The sequence below is a fragment of the Myotis nattereri genome, assembly GCF_964212035.1.
Source record: "Myotis nattereri genome assembly, chromosome: 2".
NCBI lineage: Eukaryota > Metazoa > Chordata > Mammalia > Chiroptera > Vespertilionidae > Myotis > Myotis nattereri.
Window position 1 is genome coordinate 43,397,728 of NC_138076.1, and position 15,523 is coordinate 43,413,250.

At 44.4% G+C, this 15,523-nt stretch overlaps 1 protein-coding gene across 3 annotated transcripts in view; it reads left to right on the forward strand.

Moving 5' to 3' along the window:
• Positions 1–4,206: 4,206 nt before the first annotated feature.
• DZIP1 (DAZ interacting zinc finger protein 1) overlaps positions 4,207–15,523 on the forward strand; it is a 56,499-nt gene continuing 45,182 nt past the window's right edge. The window contains exons 1-6 of one of the 3 annotated variants that reach the window (XM_081083215.1): positions 4,273–4,521; positions 5,148–5,245; positions 5,602–5,815; positions 6,560–6,820; positions 6,922–7,479; positions 14,892–14,912. In XM_081083215.1, the coding sequence (XP_080939341.1) occupies positions 6,818–6,820; positions 6,922–7,479; positions 14,892–14,912 (582 nt within the window). In that variant the 5' untranslated portion in view covers positions 4,273–4,521; positions 5,148–5,245; positions 5,602–5,815; positions 6,560–6,817. Of the gene's footprint in view, positions 4,522–5,147; positions 5,246–5,601; positions 5,816–6,559; positions 6,821–6,921; positions 7,480–14,891; positions 14,913–15,523 lie in introns of all 3 variants that reach the window. The other 2 variants (XM_081083213.1, XM_081083214.1) reach the window with 2 other exon arrangements.

The window sequence follows — 15,523 nt, forward strand, 5'->3', positions numbered from 1 at the left end:
AGGGCCGATGGGGAGGTTATAGCTCGACCCCGTCACACACAGAGCAGGGCCCGTGGGGTGGGGGGGTTGGGGCACCACACCCTGTCACACACAGAGCCGCAGAGCGATCAGGGGCTTGGGGAGCTCCCCCCATCAGGCACAGAGCAGGGCTGCTCAGGGGGTTGGGGCGCCTTCCCCTGTCACGAACAGAGCAGGGAGGATAGGGAGGTTGTGTCCCCACCCCCTGTCACACACAGAGCCACAGGGCGATCAGGGGGTTTGGGCGCTGCCCCCTGTCACGCTGATCCCGGTGCCGGGAGGCCTCTCGGCTCTGCTGATCCCGGTGCTGGGAGGCCTCTCGGCTCTGCTGATCCCGGTGCTGGGAGGCATATTACCCTTTTACTATATAGGATAGAGGGCTGGTGCACGTGTGGGGGCCGGCTCGTTTGCCCTGAGGGTTGTCCTGGATCAGGGTGGGGGTCCCCACTGGGGTGCCTGGCCAGCCTGGGTGAGGGGATGATGGCTGTTTGCAACTGGTCACACACCCTTCAGGGTGGGGGTCCCCACTGGGGTGCCTGGCCAGCCTGCGTGAGGGGTTGAGGGCTGTTTTCAGGCTGGCGGGTGACTGAAACTCCCAACTGCTTCTTTTTTTCTTTTTCTTTTTTATTCTGGGCCAGCATTTGCTCTGACGCTCCAGCTCTTAGGCCTCCACTCCTGAAAGCAGGTATCTGGTTTGTTTGGGTTCTATAATTGAAACAATGTATAACTCCAGCTCTGAAATCTGGCTCACTGAAAGCAGGTTTCTGGGGTTTTGTTTAGCTTCTATATTTGTTACAATGTTTCTTAAACTGAAAGCTCAGAGGCCGGCAAGGCAGGCGGGGAATGTTGGAGTCCTCCGTCACTGAAGCCAGCAAGCCTCATGTTAGTTTCAAGCTGCCTGGCTGCCGGCTGACATCTTGGCTGGCAGTTAATTTGCATATCTCCCTGCTGAGCCTATCTTTTATTAGATAGGATGAGAGAATTGATCAGAAGATAGTGAATCCATGCAAATGGCAACATTTAAGGGGATCTGTAATACTGAATGCAGTGGTTCTCAAAGTGGGACCCCCAGACAGTGGCATCACCTGGAAACTTGCTAGAAATGCAAATTTTCTGGCCCCAGCCCAGACTTGCTAAACCAAAAATGTTAGGGGTGAGCACAGCTATCTGTGTTTTAACAAGTCTTCAAGGGAACCCTGAAGAAAGTTTGAGAGCAGTTGAGGTAAAGGATTTGAAGTCCTCAAAGCATCCTGAATTAATTCCTTACTCTGCGTCCTTAGCTGAGAACGTTTTGTCACTTTTGCACTTGAGAACTAACAATTTTCCTAGCGGGAGCCAAGCCACATTGTTGCTATGGGAACCAGAGTACAAATTTAGCATGGCCTTGGGGGTAAGAGTGTGGAGGTGAGGCAATCTTGGATATTGGTACAGAATAGTTAGAAATCTAGAAGTTGCCCTAGCTGGCTTGGCTCAGTGGATTGAGCGTCAGCCTGAGGACTGATGGGTCCCAGGTTCGATTCCGGCCAAGGGCACATGCCTGGGTTGCAGGCTCGATCCCCAGTAAGGGGTGTGCAGGAGGCAGCCGATCAATGATTCTCTCTCATCATTGATGTTTCTATCTCTCTCTCCTCCCTTCCTCTCTGAAATCAATAAAGAAATATATATATTTTTTAAAAAAAAGAAATCTAGAAGTTGTAGAAATTTCTTAATTTACATCACCTGCAAAATTGGAAGAATGTTTGTGGGAATAGATTTTGAGGTTGCTCAGTCAAGGAGCATGGTCCTTATTTTGGATAAGGTAAAATGTATAGTTGTGGCCTGGCTGGTGTGGCTCAGTGGTTGAGTGTCGACCTATGAACCAGGAGATCACATGTCTGACCAATGAACCTGGTCAGGGCACATGCCCGGGTTGTGGGCTCAAACCCCAGTGTGGGGAGTGCAGGAGGCAGCTGATCAATGACTCTCCCTTATCACTGATGTATCTATCTCTCTCTCCCTCTCCTTTCCTCTCTCTCTCTAAAAAAAAAAAAAAAAAAGTGTCGATTTATGAACTAGGAGGTCATGGTCTGATTTCTGGTCAGGGCACATGTCCAGGTTGTTTCTACCTCTCTCTCCCTCTTCCTCCCTCTCTGAAATCAATAAAAATATCTTTTTTATTTTTTTTTAAAGAAAAGTATAATTGTGAGCACTTACCAGTGATTGTGTATTCAGTGTGTAACAAGTTAGGGAAAGATTGTTCAATGTAAACGTGTGCTGAACTTTGTCCCCCAACAAATTATATAACAAAAGGCAGAAATCCCTTAACAAGTATAAAAGAAGGAATTAAAAAAATTTCAGGAAATGGGGAATAAAGGTTTGGATAGATTATGCTCATCTAGTCCAGGCACCTCCTCACATATTTAATATGAACTTTTATTTTAGTAATAAAAAATATAGACTGGTATGGGCTAACAGTGTGCCTTTAGTGTAGATGCCAACGCCATTAAAGGTAGTTCAAGCAAAAAGGTAATTGCACCCACTTAGATGCTTGCAAATCATTGAAGGAGTTAAAGGAGTGTGGGGTGGTGAGTGTAGCATTGGAACTGTGAAGTTCAGGACTTTGATCCTCTGATAAAAAAGCCAGTGTAGCCACTGCTATCTCAACAGCCACTTTACACATTGAAAGTTGTGTCTAGGAATTTTCTCATACTTGCTATTTTCAAACAAGAGAAATAGGAACAAAAAATTGAAATAAATTCAGCTACATTTTTATTTGCTTCCCATAAGTATAATCAATATTCATCAATATTTCCCCTTTTTAAGGATCATGTCTGTCCACAAAACCAAATATTTATTTGAGCACATACTAAGTGTGTTCAATGTGCTAAACACTTGAGGATCTCAGTCTGGTGGAGAAGAAAGATACCCAAATGATTAAAAATTTTAATTAATTATCACAGTCACTCCCCAATCAGCTGTGATAACTGGTATAAAGGGTTTAAAAGGATGAAGAATGTATGGTTGCTACTCTGCCATGGTCTATCTTCTTTCTTCCAACTCTGCATATGTGGGATAATATACTGACAATGGGGAATGGGGAATGCAAGGAACTCAAATGGTGTATCATCAAACAATGCTAATTAAGCAATCATCTTACACACACACACACACACACACACACACACACACACACACACACCTACCTCAAAGGATATTGGCTTTATTTACCTTATAGTACCTGAAATTTCTATCTAGAAATATTTGCCATACCACTATGGATGATTTTTAGACGGATCTTGTATTCTCTTTCAAATTTAAGCACTTTAAAATTAGACAAATTTTAAAATCCCACCAAAGCTGTCCTAGGCCTTAAGATTTCCAGTAAGAACGAAAGCATGGAATTCAACATAAATACTTAGTGCTGTATTACCACATTGGAAGAATTTTGCTAAATAAAGTATGGTACAAAGTTGACTCAGTCAGGACAAAGCACAAGTAACTTGTTGTACAGAAAAAAATCGGTAGTTACTCTTTTTTTTAATTGAAGAATAATTTTTTTGCTACAGCAGACACTAAGATTTTGCAAAAGATGCATCAAATTTCTCAATCTGAGTCAACCTCATGGTTGATAAAAGGATTGTTAAAAATGCATACTTTCTGGATTACTCGTTATTTTAAAATACTGAATTTTGCCCCATTGTCGGACCATATATTCCAACTTTATGAGTAGGTTAAATAAATGGTCACACTACTCTTAACCCACAACTCCCTTCTCCCCACACCCTGGATCTTTCAACAAACAGAGACCTGTGCCTCTCCTCCTAAAGTGGGCATGAGTGAGAAACGCCGAGACCTAGTGTGCTTCACTTGCAAAGTTGCCTAATCCGTTTTCCACGTCACACGTCACTCAAATGCAGGGCTGCATTATGTTGCCTCTTCAAGCTCCCTTGCATTTGCACATTTCTGCGATTAAAAAGAGTCTCTTCTTGGGAGTGAATTCACGTAAAGCCCCTAGATGACATTAGCTAGCTGAAGGCCAGGCCAACTGCAGGGTTAGAGTGAATCTGGTTTTTGTTTGAAAAACCTCTTTGGAGAGAGCATCCCACACCCGCATCCGAGTGGGCCCGGCACCACGTGTCTGCACCAACAGCCGGATTGGCCGAGCGGGTTTTATCGCTGCAGTCTAGACATGCAAGGTCCCGCCCAGCTGCCAGAAGAGCTGGGAAGCGGAGAGAAGAGGCCAGAGAAAGATCGCGGAGGGGAGGGGGGCGGGAGGGGGGTGGGGGATCCAGAGGCGTCAGCGGCCTGGAATCTGGGAGGGCCCGGAGCAGAGCCTGGCGGCTGCCTTGCCACAACTTGCCCAGACCAGACAGGCTTCAACCTACATCTTGCAAGGAGCCGGCTTAGCTGCTCCCGGGCCACTGTGGACCTGCCCGCGCTAGCAGCGCACCTGGGGTCTGGGTCCCCAGCATCGGCCCCGTCCGCTGGCAGCGCCCGGCGCCCGCCCAGGAGCGCACAGCTGGGGTGAGCCGAGGCCTGCGATGCGCCAGGCGTTCCGGGGAGTCCGCGGCAGATGGGGCATCTGGGTGTCAGTGCAGCCGGGTCCTCTTCCCGCTCCCCAGGCTGTGAGCAGAGGCGCTGCAGACCCCGCTAGCATGGCTGCCGCAGCCCCCGTTCCCATTTGCCTTCAAAGGGGCGACACCAAGGCCCCAGGGGAGCCAGCGTCTCCCGACCTTTGTCTTTGCGGGTTCGGGAGCCTGCCCCGCTGGCGGCCCTGCTGGGGGATGGGGACAGAGGGAACGGGAAAGCATGCCCCCTTCATTCCTGGTCCGGCCATCTTGCGGACCAGATTCAATCAAGGAGCTAGGATGGCCAGCCCCGTGGCGCCAGAGTGGGACCAGAGTGCCGGCAGCGAAAAGAAATGGGTGTCTCTGGCCCGCGTGCCTCCTCCCTAGACTGCAGTGGGGGCCTGTGGACAGTCTCCCACGTTCAGCTCCAAGGGCTTGGTCCTAGAGCGTGGCAGAAAATACAGGGATAAGGGGTGGAAGCTGGCATTCACTTTAAGTGCCTAATTCATGTGATCCTTCTTTATCCACGCGTTCCTTCGGCGAATTCTTAACGCCTCTGCCTGCCTGTCTGTCCTCTGCTAGGTGCTGGGAATATCACGGTGAGCAAGAGAGACCTCGGCCCTTGTCCCCGCTGATCCTGCAGCCCAGTGGATGGAGTCCACAGCCTACAGACCTGCCAGGTCGGTATCCTGATCCCCTTTGAACTGAGGCCTAGTAGTGCTGACATAACTTGTTCTAGGCCAGGCAGCAAGTAAATGGAAGACTCAAACTGAACCTAGATCTTTAAGACTTTTATGCTGGGTGCAGTCAATCCGTAATAGCTACCCCCCCTCCCCCGCCCTCCAGTTCCATTAAATGTTATTTGGATGTATGGTTTCTATGAAGTCATAGGAAGTGTATGCTTGTTTCCTGGATGCTTTTATGTCGGCTTATTTGTAGTGACAATATCTGGAAAGTGGTAAAAAATTGGATATTACAGCTATGCTTCTGGTTACTCTGAATTGTATTTTTCTTTCCTCTGTTCTTTGGCTGTTAGGAAAGACAAAAGTTTTCCTGATGGTTGGTCCAAGCCAGGGCTCCCTGGTGGATTGAGGAATGTCTGGCTTTTCCTCAGCTCATTGATCTCTGTGGTAGCCACAGGCAGCCCTCAGAAGACCCCAAGAATGAGAGGCCCGAGGTCTACAAGTTGCTGCTAGAAATTTTTTAGCCTCTCCAAAAAACAGAATGCAGCTGCCACACGAGTTTGTAAGGTAGATACCAGAGCCCTGTAAAACTTGATGGTAAAGCTGATGGTTAAAGTTCCCCTCCATGTAATTTTTTTTTTTTTACCTTCACATTTTGAAAAATACATCCTTTTGGAAACACAAAGTATTAAATATTTGGGGAAGTTTTTTGGTTTGTACTTCTATCAGAATGTTAACTTAGGTGGCCAACCCATAGAAGAAGAAAGAGTCCATTTTAAAAAGTATCTTCAATGTAAGAAATGTAGAAAATGTATCATCAAATACAATTAACTACACCACAGATTTATTGAGGTATCCTATACAAAATGCACCCTTATTTTCGGTGAATACATTGGATGAATTTTGTCAAATGTACATGCCTGGGGAATCAACAAAACAATCAAAATATAGAATATTGTTTATTATACTCCAAAGTGTCTTTGTGCCCTTTGGCAGGCAGTCCCCCTATATCCCAGTTAATTTTACAGTTTCGTTGCTTAATGTTTTCTAAATGATGTGTAAAAAATAAGGATGAGTAGCTATTTCTGATCGCAAAACCTAAAGCGAAAATAGCAGTGAATAACCTGAGTATGGCAACTGGGACCCACAGGGCACTGCGATATGCATCCCTGGGCTTTAGGGACATGGCACGTCCTGCCCAAAGGTCAGGGAGGGTGGTACCCCGGGGAGCGGACGCTCAGGAGGTGCCCTCTCTGGGTGGACGCGTGTATCCACTCAGGCTCGTCCAGGAGTTCTTCTCTGGCCCCACAGGTCCCTGGGCGCTCGCTGACCACGAGGGGGGGCCGGCGCGCCCTTTGCTCCCAGTCCCCGGGGCCCGGGACGCTGCCATAGCAACGGCGGAGACGCTCAGAGCTTAGGCCGCTGCCTCCACCGCCGCCGCCTCCAGAGAGCTGGCTTTCTCCTGATCGTGAGGAGCGGGGCGGCGGCGGTCCGGGGGGCGGCCCGGGCCCAGTAGCCGTGTGCACCCCGTCCTCCGATGCCAGCAGAGGTGGCCAATTTGCTGCAAGCATGGTAAGAGCTGGAGGCCTGGACGCCGGGCTAGGGGCGGCCGCGGGAGGCGGGGCCGCGGGGCTCAGCTCCCCTGCCACTCCCGCTGTGTCTCCCTCCCACAGCCCTTCCACAAGCAGGTCTACTACCCACTCACCAACGGTCTCGAGGGTTCTGAAGCCTCCGGAGGGGCCGCGGCGGGCGCGGCCGCCATGGCCTGTTTCCCTCCCAGCGCGGCGACGGGTTCCCTGCCCTTCTTCCAGTTCCGGCCGCGGCTGGAGAGTGTGGACTGGCGGCGGCTGAGCGCCATCGACGTGGACAAGGTGGCGGGGGCTGTGGACGTGCTCACGCTGCAGGAGAACATCATGAACATCACCTTCTGCAAGCTGGAGGACGAGAAGTGCCCGCACTGCCAGTCGGGGGTGGACCCGGTGCTGCTGAAGCTCATCCGCCTGGCGCAGCTGTCCATCGAGTACCTGATGCACTCGCAGGAGTTCCTCACCTCGCAGCTGCACGCCGTGGAGGAGCGGCTGCACCTGAGCCTGGCCAACTGCGAGCAGAGCAAGGAGCTCCTCAGCAAGCAGGCCGGCGAGATCAAGTTCCTCAAGGAAGAGTGCAAGCGCAGGAAGAAGATGATCGCCACCCAGCAGATGATGATGGAGGCCAAAGCCAGCTATTACCAGGTGTGTTGTGATTATAAGTCATAACCCCCCAAAACCTCAGTTCCCACTAGCTGAGATATGGATAGCCCTTTATATCACCTTTTTGTTGTTTGCTTTGTTTGTGTGTGTGTGTGTTTTTTTAAACATTTGTACTGTACATTAGAAAAACAGCATATTTAAATGAACCAAAACAGTAATGTTAACTAACAGATGACATGGTTCATTATTTTCTTCTAGAGTACCATAGGATTAATGATTAAACAAGTAACGTGGTCTGCCGTGCTTTATTTAAGCCAGGTACATGCTGGCTATTTAAGAAGCTGTTTCCTTTTCCTAATCCGAGTAATGAAAAATTAACCATGTACAAATGGCAACTGAGATCGGCCCCCCAAGATCTGGAATTATTACATTTGTGGATTTTTCTCATTTTTTTTTCAAAATCTTTTCACATTTACAGAAAAGTTGCAATAATAGTGCAAAGAACTTCCATATAACCTTCAACCAAATTCATCAGTTATTAACATTTGCTTATTTCCTTTGCTTCTATACATATTATCGAACCATTTGACCGTAAGTTGCAGACTCCTACATATTTCAATGAGTATATTTCCCAGGAACAAGAAAACTCACTAATATAACAAGAGTATTTTAAAGATAAAAAATGTTTCTTTTCTGTTGTTAATCTTATTTCTAAGGCAGAGTCTTTGTGCAAGAAATAGGATTCCTAAACCTCTTGCTACTTCTCATTGAAAAGCATGATCTGGCTTTTATTAAGTTTCTAATTACTGTAAGATCTGTTATAAAGCACAGTGATGGTAGATCAGATAGTGTTGGCTTTGGGCCTGACAGACCAAGTTGTTGATGTGTATCAATAATTTATTTTTTAACTGGCTAGTATTCCATTGTGTACATGTATCAAAGTTTGTTAACCTTCGAATAATGTTTTGCCTGGTTCCAGTGTTTGGCTATTATGAATAATTCTGATATGAACAGTCACGTGCAGGTTTTTATATGAACTTGAGTGTGAGTGTTTTCTATAGAAATTTAAGTTCACAGCAAAACTGAGGGGAAGGATCAGAAAGTTCCCATATACTCCCTTGCCCCCACACATGCATAGCTTACTCCATTATCAATATCCTCCACCATAGTGGAAATTTATTGCAATTGATGAGCCTATATTGACACATCATTATCACCCAAAGTTTATAGTATACTTATGGTTTACTCTTGTGTTGTATATTCTGTGGGTTTTGACAAATGTTTAATAACCTATATTCATCGTTTGGTAGCATATGGAGTATTCTCATTGCCCTAACAATCCTCTGTGCTCTGCCTATTCATCCTCCTTGCCCTCCAAACCTGGCAATTACAAAATGCCCTATAGTTGGACTCATACAGGATATATCATTTTCACATTGGCTTCTTATACTTAGTAATATGCATTTCAGGTTTTTTAAAAAATATGTTTGTATTGATTTTAGAGAGGAAGGGAGTGGGAGAGATAGAAACATCAATGAGAGAGAAACATCAATCAGCTACCTCCTGCATGCCCCCTACTGAGGATCTGGGGCATGTCCTCTGACCGGGAATCAAACCCAGGACCTCTTGGTACATGATCGATGCTCAACCAACTGAGCAATACCAGCCAGGCCATTTCAGATTCTTCCATGTTGTTTCAAGGTTTGCTGGCTCATTTCTTTTTAGTGTTGAGTAATATTCTGTTATCTAGATGGACCGTAGTGTATTCATTCACCTACTGAAGAACACCCTGATTGCTTCCATGCTTGGGCAATTATTAAGGAAGTTTCTATAAACATCTTTATGAAGGTTTTTGTGTGGCCATAAATTTTTAACTCCTTTGGGTAAATGACAAGGAACGTGATTGCTGGGTTGTGTGGTAAGACTGTGTTTAGTGTTGTATGAAACTGTCAAAGTGGCTCTACCATGTTGCATTTCCATCAGCAGTGAATGAGAGTTCTGTCTGCTCTACATTCTCATCACCATTTTGTCAGTGGTCAATATTATGGCCATTCTAATAGGTGTGTGGTGGTATCTCATTGCTTAAATTTGCATTTCCTTGATGGCATATTATGTGAAACATCATTTCATATGCTTATTTGCCATCTATATCTTTTCTCTGGTGAGGTGTCTTCTAAGGTCTTTGGCCCATTTTTAGTTGGGTTATTTGTTTTCTTCTTGTTGAGTTTTAAGAGTTCTTTGTATAGTTTGTATAACACTTCTTTATCAGTTGTGTGTTTTGCAAGTATTTTCTCCCAGTCTGTATTTTGCCTTCTCATTCTCTTGACATTGTCTTTTTCAGAGTAGTAGTTTTTAATTTTAATGAAGTTCTACTTATCAATTATTTTTCCATGGATATATATTTGGCGTTGTACCTAAGAAGGCATCACCATACCTAAGGTCATCTAGGTTTTCTCCTATGTTATTTTCTAGGAATTTTATAGTTTTGCATTTTACATTTAGGTCTGTGATAGATTTGAGTTAGATTTGAGTTAGATTTGCATAGGGTATCAGTATATAAGTTCTGTGTCTAGATCCATTTTTTCCTTTATATATAGATGTCCATTTGTTCCAGCACCATTGTTGAAGAGACTATCTTTGTTCCCCTGTATTGCTTTTGCTTCTTTGTCAAAGAGCAGAAGACTATATTTATATAGGTTTATATCTGGGCACTCTATTCTGTTCCATTGATTTATTTGTCTATTCTTTAGCCAATACCACAGTGTCTTGATTACTATAACTCTATATAGCAAGTCTTAAAATTGGGTAGTATCAGTCTTCCAACTTTGTCAATATTGTGTTGACTATTCTGGGTCTTTTGCTTCTTCCTATAAAGTTTAGAATCAGTTTATTAATATTCACAAAATAACTTGCTGGGATTTTGATTGGGATTGCACTGAATCTATAGATCAAATTGGGAAGAACTGGCACCTTCCCATTTTGAGTCTTCTTATCCATTAACATGGATATTCATTTAATTAGTTCTTTGATTTTGTTCATCAGAATTTTGAAACTTTCCTTATTTAGATCTTGTACATATTTTGTTAGATTTATACCTAAATATTTCATTCTTGGGGAGTGTTGATGTAAATGGCATTTTTTTAAATTAAATCTTTATTGTTCAAATTATAAGTTGTTCCTCTTTTTCCCCCCCCATAGCTCCCCTCCACCCGGTTCCTACCCCCCCTCTGCCCTTACCCCCCACATTGTCCTCATCCATAGGTGTACGATTTTTGTCCAGTCTCTTCCCACACCCCCCAAACCCCTTACCCCACCGAGAATAGTCAGTCCACTCCCTTTCTATGCCCCTGATTCTATTATAATTACCAGTTTATTCTGTTCATCAGATTATTTATTCACTTGATTTTTAGATTCATTTGTTGATAGATGTGTATTTGTTGTTCATAATTTTTATCTTTGCCTTTTTCTTCTTCTTCCTCTTCTTAAAGGATACCTTCAGCATTTCATATAATACTGGTTTGGTGGTGATGAACTTCTTTAGCTTTTCCTTATCTGAGAAGCTCTTTATCTGACCTTCAATTCTGAATGATAGCTTTTCTGGGTAAAGTAATCTTGGTTGTAGGTTCTTGCTGTTCATCAAGTTGAATATTTCTTGCCCCTCCCTTCTGGCCTGCATAGTTTCTGTTGAGAAATCAGCTGACAGTCGTATGGGTACTCCCTTGTAGGTAACTGACTTTTTTTTCTCTTGCTGCTTTTAAGATTCTCTCTTTGTCTTTTGCTCTTGGCATTTTAATTATGATGTGTCTTGGTGTGGTCCTCTTTGGATTCCTTTTTGGGGGGGTTCTCTGTGCTTCCTGGACTTGTAAGCCTATTTCTTTCACCAGGTAGGGGAAGTTTTCTGTCATTATTTCTTCAAGTAGGTTTTCAATATCTTGCTCTCTCTCTTCTTCTGGCACCCCCATAATTTGGATGTTGGTGCGCTTGAAGTTTTCCCAGAGGCTCCTTACACTATCTTCATATTTTTGGATTCTTTTTTTCTCTTTGTTTTTCCGGTTGGGTGTTTTTTGCTTCTCCGTATTTCAAATCTTTGACTTGATTCTTGCGATCCTCTAGTCTGCTGTTGGAACTCTGTATAATATTCTTTACTTCTGTCAGTGTATGCTTAATTTCTAGTTGGTCCTTTTTCATATCCTCGAGGGTCTCACTAGATTTCTTGAGGGTCTCACTAAATTTATCGGCAGTTTCTAGAAAATTCTTGAAAAACCTTATAAGTGTGGTTTTGAACTCTATCTCCAGTCGTTTGCTTTCCTCCATTTCTGTCATTTGTGACCTGTTTCTTTGTCTCCGCATTTTTTATGCTTCCCTGTGTTGGTAGAGTGGCTTTGTGTGCTAGGTGTCCTATAGGGCCCAGTGGCTCAGCCTCCCCAATTACCTGAGGTGGACACTCTTGGTGCACCCCTTGTGGGCTTTGTGCACAGTCTTGTTGTAGTTAAGCCTTGATTATAGTTGGTATCACTGGGAGGAATTGACCTCCAGGCCAATTGTCTGTGAGAATGTCTATGTCTGTGGTGGGAGAACTTCTGTGCTGGAGACACCCCTACAGGGCAAGACTTGCTTGAGTGGGGCTTTGGTGCTCCCTGAGTCTGCCCCCTGAGTGTGTCCCTTATGGATCTGAGGAGTTGTAATCTGGATGGTCCCACTCTGACCACTGGGTACACTGGTTCTTGGATCTTTAAGGAGGTGCTAATATAGCCTCTGCCTGAGGCTACCCCGCAGGAGTTATGGAGATCTGCAGATTCCTCTTCTTTGTTTGGGATTTGGAGGTGCCCAGATGAGGCCCAACTGTGAAGCAATGCAAGCTGCTGTGGGGCCTCGGGCCTTCTTTTGGATATTCTGGGTCTCTCTGACCCAGCTGCAGTTTGTTAGGTAATTTTCAGATTGCAAAGGGCCAGGCCTTTCATATGCAAAAGCCTCTGTGCACAGCTTGGGTGGGGCGGGGTCTCAGGGAATCTCTAGGTTGGAGCAAACAGCTATGGCTGATCCTCAGTCCTACCTTAAGAGGCCCTGCAGCTCAGTGTCCTATGGTAATTGCTGCAAGCACCTCTGAGAGAAAGCCGCCCTCGAGTTCCGACCGATGCCAGACGGTCCAGTTTCTCCCCGTATGATTCTGGGTCCCCAGAGAACCCCCTGGAACTGGAGTTCAGTTCAGTAGGGAGCTTGAGACTCCCTCCTGATTGAAAAAGACAATCGCGTCCTCAGTTGCCAGCCCTTTCCACGTGCGCCTCTGTACCTCTGCACTCTACTTCCGCACCTCCTCTGAGTCTCAGTGTGCTTTTCTCTTTCCTTCTAGTTGTAGAATTTCCACTCAGCCAGCCTTCCTGTGGTTCTGGATGATGTCTGTTTTGTCTTTTAGTTGTATTTTTGAAGTGGTTGTGCGAGGCAGCAATTTCAGGTGTTTACCTATGCTGCCATCTTGGTTTCTTTCCAATGGCATTGTGTTTTTAATTTCAAATTTCACTTAAAATTGTTAAAATATAGAAAAACAGTTGACTTTAGTATATTAACCTTATATTCTGCAACTTTAAAATACCTGGTTATTAGTTTTTGGTCAATTCTTTTGTACTTTCTACATGGACATGTTGTCTGCAAACAAAGACATTTCTGTGTCTTCCTTATCAGTCTGTATATCTTTTATTTCATTTTCTTGTCTTATTACATTGTATGGTGTTGAAAAGTAGTAGAGAGGGGATATCCTTGCCTTGTACCTGATCTTAGTTGGGAAGCTTTGAGTTTCTCACCATTAAGTATGATGTTAGCTATAGGTTTTTGTAGATAGTCTTTATTAAGTTGAAAGTTCCTCTCTCCCCTGGAATTTTTAACTCTCAAAACATCCACTCTCATCCTCAAGCAGTTTGTCAATTGCAATTTAGGTTTTCTTACCCTGCACTGGTTCCTCTGGGGCTTTTTGCTGCTGAGTCTCTGCTCTGGTAAACTGTGACTCCAGGTATCTCCAAGCTTGGGCAGTGGTTTGCCCTGTGTTCTCCCTTCTCTTACAGATCACAGAAGAGTTGATTTTTCAGTCTGTTCAGCTTTTTACTTGTTTTTAGGATGGAGTGGTGATTTTCAAGCTCCCTACCTGCCCATCCAGAAACTGTAAACCTCTTAGATTTGTCTTGTGTGTTTTTTTTTTTTTTGTCATACAGAAGTTTCATCATACAGTAGTCAAAATGTCAGTCTTCTCTGTTTGGAATAGGAATCCCTTCTGAGCTCATGACTGTTGTGTGTTATTAAAATAGTTAAAATATTATTTTCATTTTTGGAAATTAAAAGTTACTTCTAGGACAGTGGTTCTCCACCTATGGGTCGCGACCCCTTTGGCGGTCCAGCGACCCTTTCACAGGGGTCACCTAAGACCATCCTGCATATCAGATGTTTACATTATGATTCATAACAGTAGCAACATTACAGTTATGAAGTAGCCACGAAAATAATTTTATGGTTGGGTCACAACATGAGGAACTGTACTTAAAGGGCCAGAAAGTTGAGAATCACTGTTCTATGATTTCTCATCCCCACCCCCTCACTCCCACCCCCTCACCCTCCCACCCCCGCCGCCAGTGCTGCGCATAGCCCCAGAGTTCACACTTCCACCTGAGTCGATGTGGGAAGTCTCTAAAATACTGTGAGACAACTAGAGCATTCATCATAAGCAGAAAAGGCTGAAAAGATTCTTTGAAGATTCTCTGAAATGAAATGCTGAGAAACATGCCATAACACTAGTTTTCTGGAACACTAGAACCCGACGTTGTGATGCAGCCATACTAAGAGTAGGCAGTACAGGAATAGAAGAACATGTAAATAGCACAATGGAGATGAAACAGCGGAATCCAAACTGAGAAAATCTGCAGGACAAATGTTCAGTTTCTTCAGCAGAAGAATTGCAAGGAAAAAAGAGACGGAGCAGCAATCTATAGACTAAAAGAGAATTAAGGGATGTAACAATCAATTGCAAAATATAGCTTTATTTGGGTCCTGATTTAAAAGAAACTAAAAATCTTTTCTAAGACAATGTGTGAAATATTGGGGAAAATAAACAAATGGTTGGATATTTGTTGAATATAAAGGAATTAATATTCATGTTTTAAAAGGTAGAATAATGATATTATGATTGTATTAAAAGAAAGTCCTTTTATGCCATGACCAGTGTGGCTAAGTGGTTTAAGGGTAGGCCTGGGTACCAAAGGGTCACAGGTTTGATTCCCAGTCAAGGGCACATACCTGGGTCGCAGGTTCTCTCCCTGCCCCAGTGTGTGTGTAGGGGTGTGTAGGGGGGGAAGGTGCGGGGGGGGGGGGGGGAGGGAATGCAGGAGGCAACCAGTCGATGTGTCTCTCTCACATCAATGTTTCTCTCTCTCTCTCTCTTCCCCTCCCTCCCTTCCACGCTCTCTGAAAAGCAATGGAAAAAATATCCTCAGGTGAGGATTAACAGCAACAACAAAAACAACCCCCCCAAAAAACAAAACAAAACAAGGAAGTCCTTTTAGAGATAAATTCTGAAATATTGACAAATGAAATATGTAATATCCAGGATTTATTTCAAAGTAATCCAGGGGTGAGGATATAAATAAAACAAGTTGAATTTTTGCTTAAATTTTGAATCAGTGTTTAAATGGAAAATAGAGATCTGGTAGAATTGATTTTCCCCCAGTAAATTCATTTTAGGAGGCCAAATATTTCTACAGCATTTGTTTAATTATTTATTAATGCTGGGCTCCGGGGACAAAGCTGTGAATAATACAGACAAGAGTCAGTGCTCTTAGGAACCCAGAGGTATTAGGCAGGAGATAATAAACAAGTGAATAAATGTGCAGATGTTAACTAGTGAGATGCCCAATGATGAATATAAGACAATGAGATGGGACAGTGACTGGCAGAAGGACCATCCTCGAAGATCTTGTTGAGGATGTGCCACTCATCCCCAGTGTGGAAAATGCTTCATAAACGACATCCTGAATGTCAAGGAGGGGTCAGTCAGGGGAAGATCGAGGAAAGGTTCAGGCAGGGAACCAGCCCATGCAAAGGCTCT